The following is a 20852-nucleotide window of genomic DNA, read 5'->3' as shown; positions in this document are numbered from 1 at the left end:
GTGTGTGTGTGTGTGTGTTTCTTCATCTCGTCTCCGTTAAAAAAATCAATATTAAGGTGGAAGTGGTTAGGTTAGGGTGCTTCTTGTCTTTCTTCTCGTATCTCGACCATGGAATGATAACAACAATACTAATAATTATTAGTCAATTGGTGAATGAAAGGTCAGGGTTTTGTTGTCATGTGTTATAAGTTCCATGACGTAAGTTGCTGTGGGGAAAAAATAGATCCTGTATATTGTTTTTGTTGTTTATTTTGATTCAGTTAAGTGATACTAATTAATTCTGATGTTTTCGTCTTTTTTTTGCTATTATAATTCATTCATTTAACAACGGGAAGCGCTTTTATTTCTTTCTTTCTTTCTTTTTTTTTTTTTATTGTTGTGAAGGATGAAGGCTGAAAAAGAGGAAATATGTAAATGTTTAACCTGTCTGATAAGTGCACGCGCTTGCTTACACACACACACACACACACACACACACACACACACACACACACACACACACACACACACACACACACACACACACACACACACACACACACACACGCACACTTGTTTTATCATCTTAGTCAACACTTTTCTAACAAGCATTGCATACACACAACACACACCCCCCCACCCACCCCCCCACCCCCCACACTGCCCTGCTCTACTTCAGCTTCCTGTACATTAAACTTTTCTCCTAACCCATCATTACATTCACCCGCCAATTAACCCACGTGGTGAGGTTAATGACTCGAAAGACGCCAGGTAACTCAGGAAATCAGTTCATTTAATCAGTTCATTTAAGAGACACTTCACAACTGAGCTCGTAATTAAGTAAGCAGGTGAATTAATTATCTGACTTAATGGGGTTTAGTGACTCTAACCCTTTGATTGCTAATAGGTATGTCTTTCCTTAATTACTAATCACTTTGAGACATATTTACTTGTTCTACAGCCATCTCCAATCTTTAAACTGGGTAGAAATTGCAAAATCTATTCTTTTTAACCCTTTTCTTTCTTGTAGGTACTTTAAAATTTCATGTATTACTTCCGGTGGTGTTTATTGTTTCGTTATCGCAGTGAAAGGGTTAAGCAGTGAGGTCAGTGTAAAGGTGAAATTTAACAGGTGTGTTTGGCTTTTAATCCAATACAGGTGCATTTTTCTTATGTAATTCGTGATGTGTGTATGTTTCTTCTCTATTCTTATCTAGCTTTTGTAATTTTCCTTATATCCTTTTAATGGTTCTTCATATCCCTCTGGTATATGCTTGCCTTTTTTTTTTCCGTAATGAAATAAGTAGCTTTTTTCACTCTGTTGTTATTCACGACTTGTTCTTCTCTTTATAATCATATCCATCTCTTGTATCCATTACCCTCACATCTTTAAATCCAAATCCATTAACGGTGTACCTTTCTCTTTAAATGAAATCAGTGCATTTTTCTCCTCATATGTATTCCACGATCTGTACACTTTTCCCCTTTATTTTTAACTACCTCTTTTATTTGTTTCCCTCACGTCTTTTTCAGCCTTCGTATCCATCAACTTTTTACTTTTCCCTTCAATGAAATCAATACATATTCCCGTTGAATATATTCCACGACCTGTACATTTATTCTATTCTTATCCATCTTTTCTGTAAATCTTTCTAATCCACTAACTGTACACATTTCTCTCTAGCAAAATCAAGCACCTGTGTATATTCCCTTTACATCAACACCTGTAGGAAGTACGACTCACTAAACAGGTGTGCAAAGATGTACAGTTGTGTCCTCTCTCAGCTCACCTCGGCTCACCTCAGCTCACCCTGCCTCCTCCCCCACAGATTTTCTTCCGTACGGGCGCGGTGAGTCGCCTGGAGGAGCAGCGGGACCTGGTGCTGACAGATGTCGTCACCCACTTCCAGGCCCACTGCCGCGGTTACCTGGCCAGGAAGAGGCTGGAGAAACGCAAGGTGAGGCCCCGGGGCACTCAAGTACACACACACACACACACACACACACACACACACACACACACACACACACACACACACACACACACACACACACACACACACACACACACACACACACACACACACACACACACACACGTGCCATTGCATTTATACGTATATATTTAGTTGTTTTGGCTATGCATGAAGAAAACTCACTATAATACATTTATTCATACATATATACATTCATAAATAATTGGTTTTCACTACAATTTTAAGACAGTTCATTTTCCATACATACATACATACAAACATACATACATACATGCACAGATACTTAAAAAAATGGGTTTATTTACATCAGAGGACCTTTACACACACACACACACACACACACACACACACACACACACACACACACACACACACACACACACACACACACACACACACACACACAACTGTTTACCCTTTACAACAGAGAGAGAGAGAGAGAGAGAGAGAGAGAGAGAGAGAGAGAGAGAGAGAGAGAGAGAGAGAGAGAGAGAGAGAGAGAGAGAGAGAGAGAGAGAGAGAGAAAACAGGTGTACGTACGTCCATTTAATCAAGCGTTAGAGACCCCGCGTTGCCTACAGTTACTCTCACAGTTATAACCTCCACTCTCAACACTAACTGGTTGCGTCACTCTACCCTAACTGTAAGCTGGGAGAGTACAGTGGTAGTGATGGTGGTGGTAGTAGTAGTAGTAGTAGTGGTAGTGGTGATGGTGGTAGAGTAGTAGTTATTGTAGTAGTAGTAGTAAAAGTAATAGAAAATAAGGGAAGCTAATTGTAATATTTGTCATAGAAAGTTTAGTGTAGTAGAAGTAGTAGTAGTAGTAGTAGTATTAGTAGTAGTAGTAGTAGTAGGAGCAGAAATCTTCCAACTCATTCTAAAAAAATTATATGTGTGATGTTACGACATTTCAATTTTTTCTTTGTTTTTTCTTTCTATTTCTTTTAGCACTTCACTTGTCAGAGTTATGTCACCGTTACTTCAGTTCTTTTCGCACTAAGGTTATGACGCAAGAGATCCAGCTGTTTATTATATATTTTTTTTCCTTTTGTTATTCTTTTTTATTATTTTTCTGACCTCTCTTTTAGACGTGTTAGGTTTCCCTGTCACTGTCAACACGTGTATCTTTCCCCGAGGCTGTAAAACTGTTAAGACGATGATACATACTTGGCATTGCTTCACACATACACACACACACGCACGCACTGTTGTAACACTCATAAACTCACCAACTCCTGCTTTTTTCTTCACAAATTATCGTCTTCTCTCTGGACTCAACCTGTTTTTCACTCTTTTTTTTTTTTCCTTTTCTCGTTGTTCACTTGTATTTCAGAAAGTCGCGTCTGTTCGATGTGACTTTAACGTATTTTCACTACACTTTCCTTTCAGTCATCACCTTTTCACTGTATGTTGCACCTTCACCTTTTCTCTCATTACGGTACTCACCATTTGATTTCTGTTGGGTAAAAGTTTTAATTTTGTTCTGATACTCGACGAATTCTCGTGTAATTGGTGGAAACTTGTTCTTTCGATTTTATCTTTTAGTTTACGTACTCAGGAAATCCACTTCTCAATTTTACTTATATTCTGACGGCCAGCAAATTCTCGTTTATACATAGACATTTAAAATTTTGATGTTTATGTTCATTCTTATAGTCTAGAAAGTTGTGGTCAGTTATATTCCTATTCTTATAACGAGTTTTTGCTTCTACCCTATAGAATAAATAAAGAGAGAAAAAAAATTAACATAGAAAGTCTTTATGTTGAAAAAAAAAATACAGTAATAAGTAGATAAATAAAATAATGAAGTTTCGTTTCTACTCTTGCACTTAATTATCATTTCACTCTCAATAAACTAATTTCTCACACACACACTCGTCTCTTTTCTAAAACTCCGTCAATCACCATTACTTTATCTCTTGTATAGTCTCGTCTATCATCAACTCTAGTAATCGCTTCACCAAAACATCAGCTATCACTAGTTCAGAATCCCACCGCGCGATCATTCATCCAGTTACAAGACACTGCACTCATACTGGAGATAAGGTGTGAATGAGATACCAGCTTACGTCACTCCTGAGAGGTTTAGTGACAGGCTCGTATTTACAAACGCTTTGCTGTCTCACCTCGACTGTTTTCCAAGACCGCAGAGATGATTAGCTGGGTTCTCAAGGGTACTTCTCTGTTCATACTGTAGAAATCTTATCAATCTATCACCAGGACCATGAAAACACTCGTAAAAACTTGTGTAATTTTCGTCTACAGCCTTTTGAAAATAGTGAGTGTGGCGCGGAAGTGTTTCAGAGTAAGGGACATTGAGAGGCGCGGTCACTAGTCTCTGTTCTCGGTCTCGGTCTGGGTCTTAAGTGTCACGTGATGCTTTTTTGTTTTTACGTATTTCTTTTTTTTTTTTTTCTTTTTATGTCGGATTAGTTTTAGCCTGAGGGAGGGAACGTGAACTGTGTGTGTGTGTGTGTGTGTGTGTGTGTGTGTGTGTGCGATAAGGAGAGGTGTAAATTTATCGTTTTACACACATGCGCACAAAAAGTTATCGTAGACTGATAGATTAATGAATACATAGAATAAATAGATATACAGATAAACAGATGAATATATACAGATAAACGAGTGGATAGAAAGATAGATAGATAAATAGAGAGATAAGTAAATAGCCAGACAGACAGACTGATAAATGAACGTATTGATGGAGAATTAGTAGATCGATTCAAAAGTATGCGCAGATAATACATTGATAAACAGATAAGTAAATGAGAGGCTGTTATCTGTAATTGTTTTATGATATAGGCCAGAGAGAGAGAGAGAGAGAGAGAGAGAGAGAGAGAGAGAGAGAGAGAGAGAGAGAGAGAGAGAGAGAGAGAGCATAATTTTGTAACCTGTCACTTCATTGTAACCACACACACACACACACACACACACACACACACACACACACACACACACACACACACACACACACACACACACACACACACACACACACCAGAGTACTGATAGTGATAAGATTGGCTATCACACTCCACAGTCAATAGAGAACGTGATTAATTTAGGAGCAGTCAGTCATTGTGACATACTCGTAGTGAAAGTGTGGACATATCTAGTGACCCGTGTGTGTGTGTGTGTGTGTGTGTGTGTGTGTGTGTGTGTGTGTGTGTGTGTGTGTGTGTGTGTGTGTGTGTGTGTGTGTCGGCTGAACTCAAGACAGTTCTAGTTAAAATTAACTGTCATATATATTTTTTCTTTTTTATGCATTATGTGAATTTTTGTTATTTAGTGAAATGTAATGCTAATTCATTGACGTCATTTTAGAAAGAAATTTAAAAAGAGAAAAATATGGAACACACTAAGCGCAGCAACGTGTAATTCACCAAAAAGAAAGCTTTATATCATATAACTTTCCTGGAACTGACTTAAAGAACACACCGAACGACACCATTCAGAAAAAAAAAAATACGTTTGAAAAAAAAAAAAATATAAATAAAACTCCAAGCTTCGCAACACTCAACTCTTCATCATCAACACTGAACATGGAAGAAGCAGAGGAAGAAAAAAAAGTAACGAGAATAATGGCAAAAAAAAAATAATACATAAATAAAATAAAATGCATAAATAAAGACAAAATAAAAATAAATAAATAAATAAATAAACAGGGACCACCACAAGAACACTCCACGGCACCAACTTTACCCAAACATTAAAAAAAAAAAAAAAAAAAAAAAAACTCGGTGCCAGAGCTAACCACACCCAAACCATGAAAGAAGAAGAACTACACCAACATCACCAGCACCACCAATACCAGTAACACCAACACACAAGACTGAAGAAGCACCAGTGTCCCAGCCATGGAACAGAGAGTATTAAAACCCGTGGGACTGAGTGTACTGGCAGCGTGCGGCACCAGGGTTGGATTCTCCACCTTAATGAATGCGTGTACCCTTGCTTTCATCCTCTTGTTCTACTCGAGGCTGAGGACTGAGTTTGCTGGAGTGAGTACTGAGAGAGAGAGAGAGAGAGAGAGAGAGAGAGAGAGAGAGAGAGAGAGAGAGAGAGAGAGAGAGAGAGAGAGAGAGAGAGAGAGAGAGAGAGAATGTGTGTGTGTATGGTGGGTGGATAAGAAATACGAATGTCACTTTTCTCGTTATGTAAGACGGGAAAATCTAGCGTAGGTCAACAAAAAGATTGGAAAAAAAGTTCACTGGGTTAAAAAGAACTGCTGAATTTGGGAGTTAGGACGGTTTAGGCTAATTCATCTATTATTCATTAATGTTTATTATTTATTTGTTACGGCTTATGAACTCTGAAACTAGAAAAAAAAAAGTTACGTGCAAGTGCAGAACGCGCCACTTACGTGTAATGACAAAAAAAAAAAAAAAAACGTAAAACAAAAATAACAACAATAATAAAAAAAAGTGAAACCACACATTCACGCGCAAGTTCTGGAGATTTTTTATTTATTTATTTTTATTTTTTATTTATTTATTTTTTTTTTTTAAGTTACGTATGAATGCAACACACTTATGAGACAAATCAACGCCACTCACCCATCCACTTACCTCTCACCCGCCACGCACCCGCCTGTCCACCTCACACCCACTCCTCACCCACACAGGTTCAAGAGACAGCCATCAGATGCATCCAGAAGAATGTACGAAAGTTCATGGCGGTTCGGGATTGGCCCTGGTGGAGACTTCTGGTTCGCGTCACCCCGCTGCTCAACGTTCACCGCACCGAGGAGGACCTGCGCGCCACCAAGGTATTGTGATGTGTGCTGTGGGTTCTCCTGCGATGTCATGGGGTGGGGCTGTGTGTTAGGCTGGCTTGGGCTGTTTAATTCTTGTGTTCTTGGCTGTTGTGGTTGGTGAGTGTTGTGTTATTCTTGTGTTTCTCTTTGTTTTACTCTTAAGTTGTGTTGTTGTTAGTTTCTCTTCCGTTTTGTGGTATTTACGAGTATTTGTTTGTTTATTTATTCTTTTGTTTCCTTCTACTTAATGTGTTTTCTTTCGTCTTCTATCTCGTCTTTCCTACTAATCGTACTTTTTTTTATTTCCTCTTCACTTTTTTTCTTTCTCATTATCTGCTCTTCCATATTTGCCAGTATCCCTCTTCGTTTTCGGCTGGTTCTTGAATGTTCTGTTTTTCACTCTCTTTTTCTCGTCAAAACTCTTAATTCAGGCCAGTTTGCTTCCCTTCCAACTCCGTCACCTCTCTTTCCCCTCCCCATTTCATAATAGGGAGTCACTTTTATTTCTGCCTTGTACCCTTTTTTATATACTTCACATGATCCTTTTTCGTGTTTGTATGAATGGTGCATTTCTTACGTTGCCAAGACCACACACACACACACACACACACACACACACACACCCGTTTTCTTTCTCTCTCAGCGATGACACAACCAACAAATCTTTCACGACTGCTTGCCTCTCGCTTTCAAGTCTCGCCTCCATAGAGATAAGGAATCTAGGGGAAGGTTTAAAAGATTGCCCTTGCCAGGTTATAGAGAGACATCATTTGTAAGGGAGCCAATGGTTATAAAGGGAGATTGTGATTGGTCGCTTGGTTTTGCGTTGTTTTGGTGTCAGACAAGGTGAATATTTGTTTTAGTGAGTGTTTTTGTGTTTTTATTTGCGTATGAGTGAGAAGGAATATATTTGTACTTTCTGATTTATTTTTATGTTCGTTTTTTGTTTATCAGTGAGAAGAATATTTGAACGCTGATTAATTGCTAGTTTTCTTCTATTTATCGGTGTAAAAACAAATTGTGATCTTATTTTTTATTGATTAATTTATATTGCTTTATTTATTTTTAATTTTTTTTATATCATTGAAAAATCTTTGAACTGTGATTAATTTCTACATTTCTATTTTGTTTGTCGATGAGAAAATCATATAAACCGGTGATCTTATTTTTATTTTTATTTATGTGTCAATGAGGAAAAATATTTGAGCTAGGTATATATTTTTACTTTTATTTTGTATATCAGTAGGAAAAATATTTCAGCGGGGATTTCTTTAGGCTTGTAGCTTCTCTCTCTCTCTCTCTCTCTCTCTCTCTCTCTCTCTCTCTCATCAGATAGTAAAAGAGAAGAGATTACTAATCCTCAAAAATCCCAAAGTATGTGTGTATGTATGTATGTATATACGCCCATTCATCCATCCATCTCCAGCCTCCTTTGTTGACACTCCCTTTAACCTCGCCAATAATAGGAGGCCCTTAAGAGATCTTCAGAAGTATAGGCAACATTAGACTAAATTTTTACAAGCAGTTAAAAGCATTGCGGAGTGTGGTGACTTTGTGTAGTAGGGGGAGGCTATTTTAGTGAGGCAGAGAGAGAGAGAGAGAGAGAGAGAGAGAGAGAGAGAGAGAGAGAGACTACAGTGAGCTTTGAAGTTTGTGCATTGACTGTGATGTAACGTGAAGTATTATGGGTACTTCAAATTATAGAGGCTACTGGGAAGTGTATTTATATGAAAGAATAGTAATGAAGGGATAATATTAGGCTGTGGTTCAGTGTGTGCATAGACTGATATAACTTAGAGAATGTAGGTATTTTGACTTATTTTAACTTAGATGGAGTGTTTTTATATGAGGGAATAGTAATGTAAGGAAAAATATTAAGCTGTGGTTCAGGGTGTGCGCATAGATTGATATAACTTAGAGGATATGGGCATTTTAACTTATTTTAACTTAGGTGGAGTGTTTTAATATGAAGGAATAGTAATGGAAAGATAATATTAGACTATGCTTTGAAGTTTGAGTATAGAATGATGTAACTTAGAGAATATGGGAATTTTGTATTTTGATTTATTTGGGCTACGGGAAGTGTATTTATAGAATGGAAAAAAAAAAAAAACTAAAAATATATCAGATTATTAATTGAAGAACAATAGGACTATGTGATGTGACTTGGCTATGTCTGGTCTTTATATAAAGTTATGGGGAATCTAATAGCTTTTGATATAATTAGATTTCTTTATTTGTGGAATATAAAGTAATAAGGTAAAGATATATTGCTCTGTGTCTTGAAGTTTATGCATAGCAGTGTGTGATATGACCTAGTGAATATATATAGCAATGTCCAGTCTATATATAGAGGTATGGGGCATCAAGTAGCTTTTAATAGAGCTGGACTGCTTTATTTCTAGGAAGGTAGGGTTAGTTAAAATAAATTGCTATATTTAAAACATTTATTCCTGGCAGTTATGTGTGAGCTGCTGATTACTTAGAGAATACTTAGATCAGCTTTTACGTCGGATTAGAATGACTGAGACAGCTTAAATTAGATTATAAGGTGTCTCATATCTAGAACACTTTTACCTATGTGTGACATAGTAGAATAAACATATAGACTTTTCAGACAATATTTAGACTGGCATTACTTATTCTACCAATTTATGTAGGTTATGTCACTATTAAGAGTCTGTTTAAAAAAGCTTAATGCCTTATCCTGTGACTTAACTAACCATCACATAAAAATATTTGGACTTTTCTCATCATATCTATAATGATTAGGAATTAATGTGTGCCAGAAAGCTTCGCCCACTGACTGCTGTGCCAAGAGATGTATATAGACTGAAGGTTTCTCTTGTATAATTTTAGGTTCATAATATTTCCACTACTCTGAGATACTATCGGTTGACTATTGTGCTGACTAGTGTTCCCAGGCATAGAGGAGTGAGAATGACATGGATTGGACACAAGGGTACCTACTAGGACTGTAAATTGATGTTTTTGTAATGCTTTCCTGAGAGATGGATTTAAGGAATGTTACTTAAGACAATGCAGGAGAGGATAATTGAGTTTTGAGTGCTTTGAATGATGCTTGGCTGAGAAACATATATTTTCAGTTCTTTCACTGACCTTTGCCATATCTTTCCATAATCACTAACCATTCTGAGACACCTTTACTTGCTCCACAGTCACTTTCAGACATTGTACTGTCAAAAAAATTGCATGATCCGTTCTTTTTCATCTCTTTTGTTCTTATGGATGCTTATGAAGGTTTCAAGTGTGTTGCTTTTAGTGCCGTGAACTGTTGCATACTGCAGTGAAAGGGTTGAACTATATACAAAGATGAGGAATATTACTTTAGGTAGTGTGAAAAAAAATAACAGAGTTTTGAGTGGTGTGAATGATGCTTGGCTGAAAAACATATTTTTTAACTATATAAATCTAAAGAGAGTTACTGAAAAGAGAGTAGGAAAAAAATTATTGACTTTTGAGTGGTTTGAAGTAAGTTCGCTAGTGAAAAAATATGATTGAGTTTTCAGTGACGTTTGAATTATGCTTGTCTGTGAAACATGCATTCTCAAACACACTAACTTAAGGAGTGTTATTCATAACAGTGGAGGAATGAATAATTGAGCTTTATGCACAAGGGAGGCAGACCAATGACAAAAGCAAAATTCAAAATAAAAAAGCCCACAGACTGTCCATTACAAAAAGAAGGAAAAAGGGAAAGAAATGGATATGTGATGTGTGATAGACTATAGGATTGAATATGGAGGAATAGAGTGGGAGGGAAAACAATACTAATGGAAAAACAAGGAAAGATTTGCTGGTACATGAAGGAAACATGATAAAAAATAGTAAAAAAAGTTGAGGTAGAATGTGGAGAAGGAAAAAAAGTGAGGGGGAAGGGGAAGGGGAGGAGGAGGTGATCAAACTTACATTATTTGGCGTTGGTAGTGACCTTGGCTGAGTGGTGATGGGAGGAGGGATGGGGGGAGGAAGAGGCTGTTTTGGCAGGCTGGGTGAAGGGGAGGCAGGAACAGGAGGGAGAGAGACAGGGAGGGAACCCAAACTTCCATGATCTGGCAAACATAGTGACCTTGACTAAGTGGTGATGGGAGGGAAGGGGAGGGAGCAGTGGAGGGGGTGTTGGCAGGGTTGGGTAAGGGCTGCATTGGCAAGGTGTAGATATGGGTCGTGTGTCCCTGCAGTGATGGATCTGGCAGGGGAGCCATTCATTGTGAAGCAACCCTGTCACCAGCCCATTCAGGTGACAGAGGTTATGACTGTGTGTGTGTGTGTGTGTGTGTGTGTGTGTGTGTGTGTGATAGATAGAGAGAGTGAGGGTTCATTTCTTATTTGGCCAGCAGACTTGTATCTTTTTGGCACCATTCATTCAAAAAAATCTGCTCAGAGTTACAAGAATAAAATAGTCTGCTTACTTAACTCATTTCTTACTCAATCTGACGTGAAAGTGTCCCTACATTCCAACATAATTCATCAATTTCATACAGCGAAAGCTTATATTGTTACTGCTACTGCTGCTGTCATTCATGTTTTCCTCTTATTTTGGTTCTCACCTTCATTTCCTGGGAGACGATACTGACTAATCACTTACCAAGTGGCAAGTTTTCTTTGTACTTGTCTGAGTTAGATTAAGAGATTACTAGAGGGAAGAATGATGAGGAAATAGCTGAACTGATTGATTGATGAATAGTGTTGAAAATGTGAAAGAATGGTTTGCGTTTCCTATAACTGACAAGGAAGATAGTGTTAGAGTACATTTTAATTTTTTATTAAGGATGAACAATGTAGATATGCAGATGAATGATGGAGTTTCAGTTTGTATAAGAACTCAGTTGTCAGTAAGTTGTCAGTAAATAGATCCGAAGGCTAATGACATAATACAGCTCCAAAACACTTCCCTTTTAACTTACAGACAAAAGAAAGCAGCAGAAAGATTAACTGCTTTTATAAAAACCAATTCAGTGACTGCCACGTGTTGGCTTGATGACTTCTTGCAGCTTCCCTTGTATTCTTATATTACAAAGATAGACCACATGGTACAACCCCCTAAATCTCTTCTATTCCCCCCTCTTTCCCACTGCAGGATGAACTGGAGGCTGTTCGAGCACGTCTGGAGAAGGCGGAGAAGGAACGTATGACTCTTAAACATGAGAATGAGAAGATGGAGGCGCGGGTGAGTGTTCCTGTGTGTGTGTGTAGGTGTGTGTGTATGGTACAAGTCCACGCCCTTATTTATTCATTCATTTATTAATTTCCCAAGTTGTATTGCAGTTTATTATTGTCATTTTTATTGTTGTTGTTGTTGTTGTTGTTGTTGTTGGTGGTGGCAGTGATGGTGTTGTATTTTTCCCTTTTTTTTATGTGTTTTTTTATGTGTTATTGTACTTTCATCCTGGTTTGTTTACTGTTGTATTTCCCCCCGTGTGTTTCTCTCATTTATTGCCAAAGAGGATGTGAGACCAAGATGTGTATTGTGTTTATGTATTTGTTTCCCCATTCTTGTATGTATCCATAATTTTTCCCCATACAGTGCAACCATATTCATGTATTCTTTTCCCTTTTCCTTGTATGTATGTATGTATGTATGTATTTTTTCCCTCTACAGTGCCACCAGAAGCTATTAATGCATACACTTGTCTGTATATTTTTCTATTCATCTGCCACTCCCTGTATAACCAAGGAGAGTGACTGTATGTTTCCCCAACAAACTGTATCTTCACTGTATGTTTCCCAAGTGCAGGCAGGAATTGGTACTGTATTGCAGATTTACTCCCTAGAACCTTATACTCAGTTTCCATTCAGTTTCCATTTCACACAAACAAAAACATAAGTGACGTGTAGCTTTCTTTGGACAAATACACTTGTTTATGATTATTACTCCCTCTTCAGCAACATTTCATTCAGCAAGTCTTTTCTTTGCAAATTTACCCCATAAAGCCCCCAAGCCAGTTTTCATTCAATGTTAACTAGAGTATTACAAAGGGGAAGTGAAGGTTTCTCTGCACAGTACCTGCTTATGATTAGGACTCAGAGCTTGGAGAAGTAGTGGTGTTGTGTCTGAAGAGCAGCATCAGGTATCATTTGCTCAAGAGATGAACCACTACTGCTGTGTCTCAAGAACCTCATGCATCGTGAACCAAGGGAGGAAGATGCAGGATTTTTGAATGAAGAGCCTGTCTCAGCTGCTGTCTCAGGTGTGTTATGGGAAGGTGAATTTTGGCTTATGAAAGTGGTGATCTAGAAGAGAAAAAAAATGTTCGTAATTATTAGTCAATATAACCTTAGATTCTCAAAATTCATAAATGAGTTTAACCGTATTTTTTAATTCTCTAAGCTGAGAGTAAATAGTGCAGGTCAGTCTTGGCTTACAAAAGTCATGTTCCTTAGAAAGGATTGATTCAGGATTTGTTTGATTCATTCAGTGTTTGTGAGTCTAATATGTTACTTATAAAAATTGTTAATTCAAGGTTTGTTCAATTAATTCAAAGTTTGTGAGTCTAATTATGTTCCTTATAAAAAATGTCAATTCAGGGTTTTGTTCAATTCAAAGTTTGTGAGTGAGTCCAATATTAGTTTTCAATTCTCTAAACTGAGTAGAGAGTACTTCAGATGAATCTTTACATACAAAAGTTGTGTTCTAGAAAGAGACATCAGTTCAAAGTTTGCAAGACAGTATTACCTTAGAGTTTCTTGTATTTTTAGTACTTTTTAGGCAGTTTTTCTCAAAGATCTTCACCCATAAATGTGAATTCTACACTTGCAGTTTAGAGCAAAAGATGAAATTACTTAATTCATAACCACTGATATTCATAACTTCAAAATATTCATAAGTTGAATGTTCATAAGCCAAGACTCACTTGTTGATATACTTACTAGTTCTTTGCTTTATGGGTGCATTGCTCTGTGCTTCCTGTGTGTGTGTGTGTGTGTGTGTGTGTGTGTGTGTGTGTGTGTGTGTGTGTGTGTGTGTGTGTGTGTGTGTGTGTGTGTGTGTTTGCAAAAGGACACTCACCTGACAAAGCTTCACCTGTCAAGTCCATAAATTCATCTAATCTTCCTCCAAATCTGACATGTTTTTTGTGCTGTTTTGAGTGCAGTTTATGTGCCTGTGAGTGTGATGAGGGATGGGAGTGTGTATGCATTGTGCTGTGGTGCTGTGGTGGTGTGTGGCAAGTGTGGTGTGGTGAGGGTGAGGGATTCGTGTGGTGGTGGTGGTGGTGGTGGTGGAGGTGGTGGTTGTGATGTATCAGTGCAAATAATGACTAGGTTCTTATTCATATTTATTTATTTTTTTTCCATACTCGTTGAGAAGGGAATGATTTCAAATGAGAAGTGAAAAAGAGAAGGAAGGAAAAAGAGAAAGAATAAGTAGAAAAGGTAAAAAAGGGAGAATAAAGTAGAAATGAAGCAGAAGAAAAGAAAGAAAAAGATTAAGCAGGAGAGAAGGAAGAAAAGATAATGAAGTAGAGGAGAAGAAGGAAAAGGAGAATGAAATACAAGAGAAGAAAGAAAAGAGAAAGAATTAAAAGAGAAGAGAGAAAAGGGAATGAAATAGAAGAGGAAGAAAAAGAGAAGTAGAAGAGAAAGAAACAGAGAACACTAATCACCCTCCTTATTATCTCTTTTCCTCTCTTTATTGTGTTTTGATTACCTCCTCTTTTTCTTGCCTCCTCCTCTTCTTCCTTACTTCATCCTCCTCTCCCTTTTCTCTTCATTTTGTCATAATCTTTCATTTATTTCAGTTTCCCATTTCTCTCCACTCGCTTTCTCTTACCCTTTGCAATCACAACCCCCATTCTCTCTCTCTCTCTCTCTCTCTCTCTCTCTCTCTCTCTCTCTCTCTCTCTCTCTCTCTCTCTCTCTCTCTCTCTCTCTCTCTCTCTCTCTCTCTCTCTCTCTCTCTCTCTCTCTCTCTCTCTCTCTCTCTCTCTCTCTCTCTCTCTCTCACCAGATTGGCATTCGTGGCTTTTCCTTTTGTACCTTAACCTCTCCTCCTCCTCCTCCTCCTCCTCCTCCTCCTCCTCCTCCTCCTCCTCCTCCTCCTCCTCCTCCTCCTCCTCCTCCTCCTCCTCTCCCCATGATATATTTGTATAGTAGAAGCATCCACGTGTTTCCCCATTCCCTCCCCCTCCCTCCCCATCACTCCCCCCTTCACTCTAGGTCAGGAATCAAGGGTGGGGGACGAAGGGCGTAGACCGGATTACGTAAGGGCGCTTGAATAGTAAGGGAGGTCATGCGCGGTGGTGGTGGTGGTAGTAGGGAGGGTGTTGTGGGGGTAGTAGCGATAGTAGTAGTTGTTGTTGTGTGGGGGAGAAGGAAGATGAGTACGAGGAGAAGGAGGAGGAGGAGGAGAAGAAAGATGATGAGGAAGGGTGGAGGAGGATGAGGAGGAGGAGAGTATTAGCAGGAAGATAAAATATGAGTAAGAGGAATAATATCAATAAGAGGAATTAAGAGAGCGAGAATAGATATAATAGTAATAGTAGTAGTAGTAGTAGTAGTAGTAGCTGTCACCTTCACATATTTAGTCACTTCCTGATAGACGCGCTTGTGTGCTTGTGCTCGGCTGAAACACACACACACACACACACACACACACAGACACCACACCGACACACACACACACACACACACAGCTATTTGCCGTGTTACCTATCGTGTGTGTGTGTGTGTGTGTGTGTGTGTGTGTGTGTGTGTGTGTGTGTGTGTGTGTGTGTGTGTTTTGGCTCTCGCCCTGTCTGTATTTTTACCTTCCTCCTTGTCTTCCTTGTTATTTTGTCATCAAGCATTATCTTATTTCTTTCTTCTGCTTCCCTCTTCTTTGTCTCCTCTTCTTTCTTGTCATTACCATTTATCTTCCTCTTCTTCATATATTCATCCTTATACTTCCCCCTTATTATTTTGGTTCATGTGGTACAGTTCTCTCTCTCTCTCTCTCTCTCTCTCTCTCTCTCTCTCTCTCTCTCTCTCTCTCTCTCTCTCTCTCTCTCTCTCTCTCTCTCTCTCTCTCTCTCTCTCTCTCTCTGTATCCACTTTATTTTTAGTAACATGTGAAAAGTAGTGATACTCTTTTAGGGAAGGAAAAAGTGTTGTGAGAGGCTGAGGGGAGGCGTGGAGGTTCAGCACGTGAGTGAAGTTTTTTTTTTTTTTCTTTTTTTTTTCAAATTTTTGCCAAGTAAACAGGAAGTTTCAATTAAGTTTCAGTCTTCGATAAATGATTTCGACATATTTTGTGTGTGTGTGTGTGTGTGTGTGTGTGTGTGTGTGTGTGTGTGTGTGTGTGTGTGCCTGCGGGCGTGCTGCGATCAGAGGGTCGCGTGGCGAGCCCTGCGGAGCCGCCTGTCGCTACAGCGCCCCGCGATGCTAAGTTTAGTGCGCGGGCGGCAGTGTGGCGGCGGGGTGTGCGAGGGATGGACCGGGTGGCCGCGCTGCTCCCCGCCGTGAGTCGCGAGGACCCGCCGCTGTCTGCCCGCCATGAATAGCCGCGACCCCTTCTTCCCGGGGCGGGCGGCGCCCTGGGCGAACTACACTCCCGGCACGCACTCTGTCTACTCTTCTCCGCCAAGGTTCCCCTACAGCGTGCCGGCCCCCAGGTCCCACCAGGGTTACGTCCCCCGGGGGCGTGGTGTACGGTCCCTCGCCCTTCCTGGACCGCGACCACTCGCCCACGCCCCCGTCCTTCGGCCGCAGCGGCCTTGACCACTATTCGGTGGGCAGATGGACCAGCTCAGCCTCCCCCGTGTCCCGCCGCCGCACCTGCCCCCTGGAGGACGAGGACCCTGACCCCGTGGTGTTCAACGCGGGCGTCACCTTTCAGGATGGGGCGCGAGGCACACGTGCACCGCCACCTGGATGTACAGCCCGCCCACGCCACCCCCGAGGCGCCCCTCCGCCGCCCTCACGCGCCAGATTGACAAGTTCCTCAAGAAGAGTGACCACGCACTGGACCGCTACAGCGCCCTGCTGGAGTCCCGCTCCTCCAGCGGCCTGGCGGGGGCGCCGCGGCAGGTCCGCGACGCCCGCAGGCGGCCTGGGGCTGGACTCCCCTGACACCAGCCTGTCCCTGCGCGCCCAGCGTTCCACCTCCGCTGCCTCCATCGCCGTGAAGGCGGAGAAGCACCTGGAGTGCCTGGGCCCCGTGGGGCGCCGCCACACGGGGCCCATCGCGGAGCGCGAGGAGGACGACGAGGATTATGACTCCTCCAGCAGCGGCTCCTTCGACGACTTCACGGACGACACTTCGGACGACCTGAGCAAGGTACCCCTCACACTCCACACCGCCGAGCTGCCCCACACCACCGTGCCCCACCCACAACATCCCTACACTTGCAACTCCCATCCATGCCACACGCCCCGTCCCTTAGGTACGGCCTGCACTGCCAAGGAGACGACCCCAATAACTCCTTTGGCCGAATGGATACACAAGTAGAGTCAGTCGGGGCGGCGGCAGCAGCAGCAGCAGCAGCAGCAGCAGCAGCATCCCCAGTCATCGGTGGTCTCAGGATGCATTGTTTTATCACCCCAGTGATTGCCCTCCTGCCTTTAAGGACCACGGACCACAAAACAGTCCCCCCGCCACCAAGGATCACTAGTTACATGACCACCGCCCCTCTCCCTCCCCTCCTCGGTGCCCTCTGATCTGCCCCCACTGCCCCCCGTGACCCCCGCAAAGTATACAATCGCCAGATGGGTGAGTTTTCCGCCTCGCCACTCGCAGCCAATCGCCTTATTTTAGTCCCCCCGTCACACTTGTCCTTCGCTCTGCATCTAAACATTCTGGCGGAGCTGCTGCTGCCCTGCCCCCTCTCCCTATCCCCCACCGACCACTCAACGCAGGTCGTCTTTTTCACCCTCCCTCCCAACTCATGTCAGCCTTTCACCGTGGCCTCGGCGACGCCCCCTACAGGTGGTGCGGCCGCCACAGCCTGCAATGGTATTCAGGTTGCTGTGTGCCCTGTATGGACCCAATTTGCCCCGACCCTCCCTGCCCCGGACACGCGACCAAGCGCACATATCCCTTCACCCACGCACATGGCCACCGTCCCACGCACCATTTTTTCACCTAAACACGTACGCCACACACACACACACACACACACACACACACACACACACACACACACACACACACACACACACACACACACACACACACCACACACACACACACACACACACACACACACACACACACACACACACATCATCTCTCTTTCCTTGTCCACCTACACGTACACACACACACACACACACACACACACACACACACACACACACACACACACACACACACACACACACACACACACACACACACACACACACACACACACACGCACGCACACATCTTGTAATACACAGACCCTTAGCCTTGTACTACGCAGCTTCCAACACTGCAACACTATCAACACCGCAACACCTCATTTTTTACTTCAGTTTACGTACACATCCTCCCCCCTCCACACACACACACACACACACACACACACACACACACACACACACACACACACACACACACACACACACACACACACACACACACACACACACACACACACAAAACCAGTCCACCCCACCTAACATGCAACACCCGCAACACACGATAGTGACCTGAGTGTGTTGTAGGATGCTGGCCGGGACAAGGATGGCACCAAGGGCCGCGGCGGCGCCTCCGGCAGGACTCCCACGCACCAGCCTTCCAAATCCAGTGTTAGTGACTCAGGCGCTGTCCGTCGTGGAGCGTTACGTGCGATTTTGTGTGTGTGTGTGTGTGTGTGTGTGTGTGTGTGTGTGTGTGTTTATGTATGTGCGTGCGTCTGTTGGAAGTTTCGAGTGTAGCTACGCAGTTTACGTTTGTGTGTTTGAAGTTTTCGGCTTTTTTTGATCAAGAATAACAAGGAGGACTGCAGCACCACTTTGCCTGCCAGAAGAGTGCCTGTGAAGCTTTGCGGTTTTTCGCGCCAAGAATAACAAAGGAGGTCGCTTTTTGTCCGCTGAGCACGAGTGAAGTTTTTATTTTTAAGCTTTAGTATAACAGCGAGATGTGTTTTGTCTGCTGAGGAAATTGACCTAAGAATATTTTTTTTTATTTATTTTGTTTATTTATTTTTGAGCCAAGAGTAACAAAGGAATGTCTTTGTCTGCTGAAAAGAGTGGCTGTAGAAATTTTTCGCTCTCAGCCAAAAAAATAACAACGAGGATTGCAATTTGCCCCCTAGAGAAAGAGGCTTAAGAATTACTTTTTTTTTTAAGCCTCCTTTTTTAAGTGGCACAGATTGTACACATTGCCTAACAACGAAGTGTGCATGTTAACTGTTGGGAGAAAATACGCGTAGACTTTTTCGTCAATTTTTGGTTAAGAATAATAGTGATTTTTAATTTTTTTTTTTTTTTTTCCTTCTGCTGAAAAGAGTGGCTGAAGATTTTTTTTTCTTTTTCTCAACTAAAAAAGTAACAACGAGAATTGCATTTTGCTTGAGAATTCCTATGTTTTTAATTTTAAGTCTTCCTTTAAGCCTGGGAGCACTGCATTTAGTCCTTCGGAAAAAGAGTTTCTCAAGAACACATTTTCTAAGCCTCTGACCGAAGGTTGTTCATTGCTGGCTAGAGAATACTTTAAGAAATCGTTTTTAAGCCTCTTTAAGCCATCGAGCACTGCATTTAGTTCTTCAGAAGACTTAAGAACTTATATTTTCTAAGCGTCTCAGCGAAGATTGTACATTGCTCACTGGAGAATACTGGCTTAAAGACTCGTTATTCAAGCCTCTTTAAGCCAGCCAGCACTGTATTTTAGTCCTTCAGAAAAGAATGACCAGAGAAAATACTGGCTTAAAGATTCCTTATTCAAGCCTCATTAAGTCAGCGAGCACTGCATTTAATCCTTCAGAAGAGAATAGCTTAATAATTTACATTTTTTAAGCCTTTTTAAGCCAGCGAAGATTGTACACTGCTGTTACAAAGTCGTTCAGTTAATAAGTGTTTCTGTGCACAATTAACAGCCAAGGTCGTGGTGGGAGTGGTGCTAGTGAGAGGCCCAGCAGCTCTCACTCGCCCTCACTATGTACTCGCTTCCTCGTCCTGTCCATTAATCAGTGTGACTCAACCTGTACCTCGAGGCTAACACGGAGGAGGAGGAGGAGAAGGAAGAGGAGGAGGAGGGGGAGGGGGAAGGAGAGAAGGAGGGAGGGGGAGGTCTTCGTTGTCTCACTTGGCAGGGAAAGTAAAGGCTAGATGTCAGGTTTCGTTTTCATGTAAAATTGTGTGTATTCTGATTCTGCTTTTATTATTATTATTATTCTGCACGTATTTTTATTTATTTATATATTTTTTTATCTTTTTTTTCGCCTCGTAAACGCTTGGAGCACGAGAGCATTTGTTTGTTTGTTTGTTTGTTTGTTTTGTTTGTCTTTTATACACGTGTCGTCCTTAAAAATGTTCAGTTTTTCGTTGTTTTTATTTACTATGTTTATTTATTGGGTGCGTGAACTCTTCATTGATTTATTTATTTACCTATTTATTTGTTTATTGATTTTCTTATTTTTACACGTTTATTCCTTCTTAAAAAGTTTATTTATTTATTTACCTTTTTTTTACTTTTTAATTCAGTACTTTTATTTTTTAGACTCATAAATGCTGAATTCATTAGAATATATATTTATTTTATTTTATTGAATTTATTTGCTTATTTATTTACTTTTTACATGTCTTCTTAAAAGTACAAATTTCTGAGTACTTTTTACCAGCATCTTTATTTTTTAGGCTCGTAAATGTTTGGCTAGTGATGGTGTTTATTCATTCTTTTATTCACCTTTCTTTTCTTCCTTCCTTCTTTTCTTTTTCCTTTTCCTTTTCCTTTTTCTTTTTTTCCATCGTGGCCAGAGGGACGCTCAGTGTTCACCCATGACTACTCGAACAGTGCGAGGCGCGGGGCGTGAGTCATGAGGACAGGTGACGGGACGAGGGACACTCTTTTTGTACCGCATTCCAAGGGAGCGTCTAGGGTACTGAGGTGGGGAGGAGTAGATAGGGAAGGTAACGTGTGTGAGGGGGATTGTGGGTGGATGGGTTTGGGTGTGCGTGGGCGGTCATGGATTGAT

General features: G+C 41.1%; 1 protein-coding gene across 3 annotated transcripts in view; it reads left to right on the top strand.

Annotated features, from left to right (window-relative positions):
- Nucleotides 1–20852, top strand: part of LOC135113680 (unconventional myosin-XVIIIa-like) — a 189535-nt gene that overhangs the window by 109509 nt on the left and 59174 nt on the right. For all 3 annotated transcript variants that reach the window (XM_064029146.1, XM_064029147.1, XM_064029145.1), the window contains 3 exons: nt 1809–1937; nt 6604–6747; nt 11837–11926. In XM_064029146.1, coding sequence (XP_063885216.1) covers nt 1809–1937; nt 6604–6747; nt 11837–11926 — 363 coding nt within the window. The remainder of the gene's footprint in view (nt 1–1808; nt 1938–6603; nt 6748–11836; nt 11927–20852) is intronic.

The sequence above is a fragment of the Scylla paramamosain genome, chromosome 26 (genome assembly GCF_035594125.1).
Source record: "Scylla paramamosain isolate STU-SP2022 chromosome 26, ASM3559412v1, whole genome shotgun sequence".
Classification (NCBI taxonomy): Eukaryota; Metazoa; Arthropoda; class Malacostraca; order Decapoda; family Portunidae; genus Scylla; species Scylla paramamosain.
Note: the sequence above shows the minus strand (reverse complement) of the source record. Positions and strands in the feature narration are given on the sequence as shown.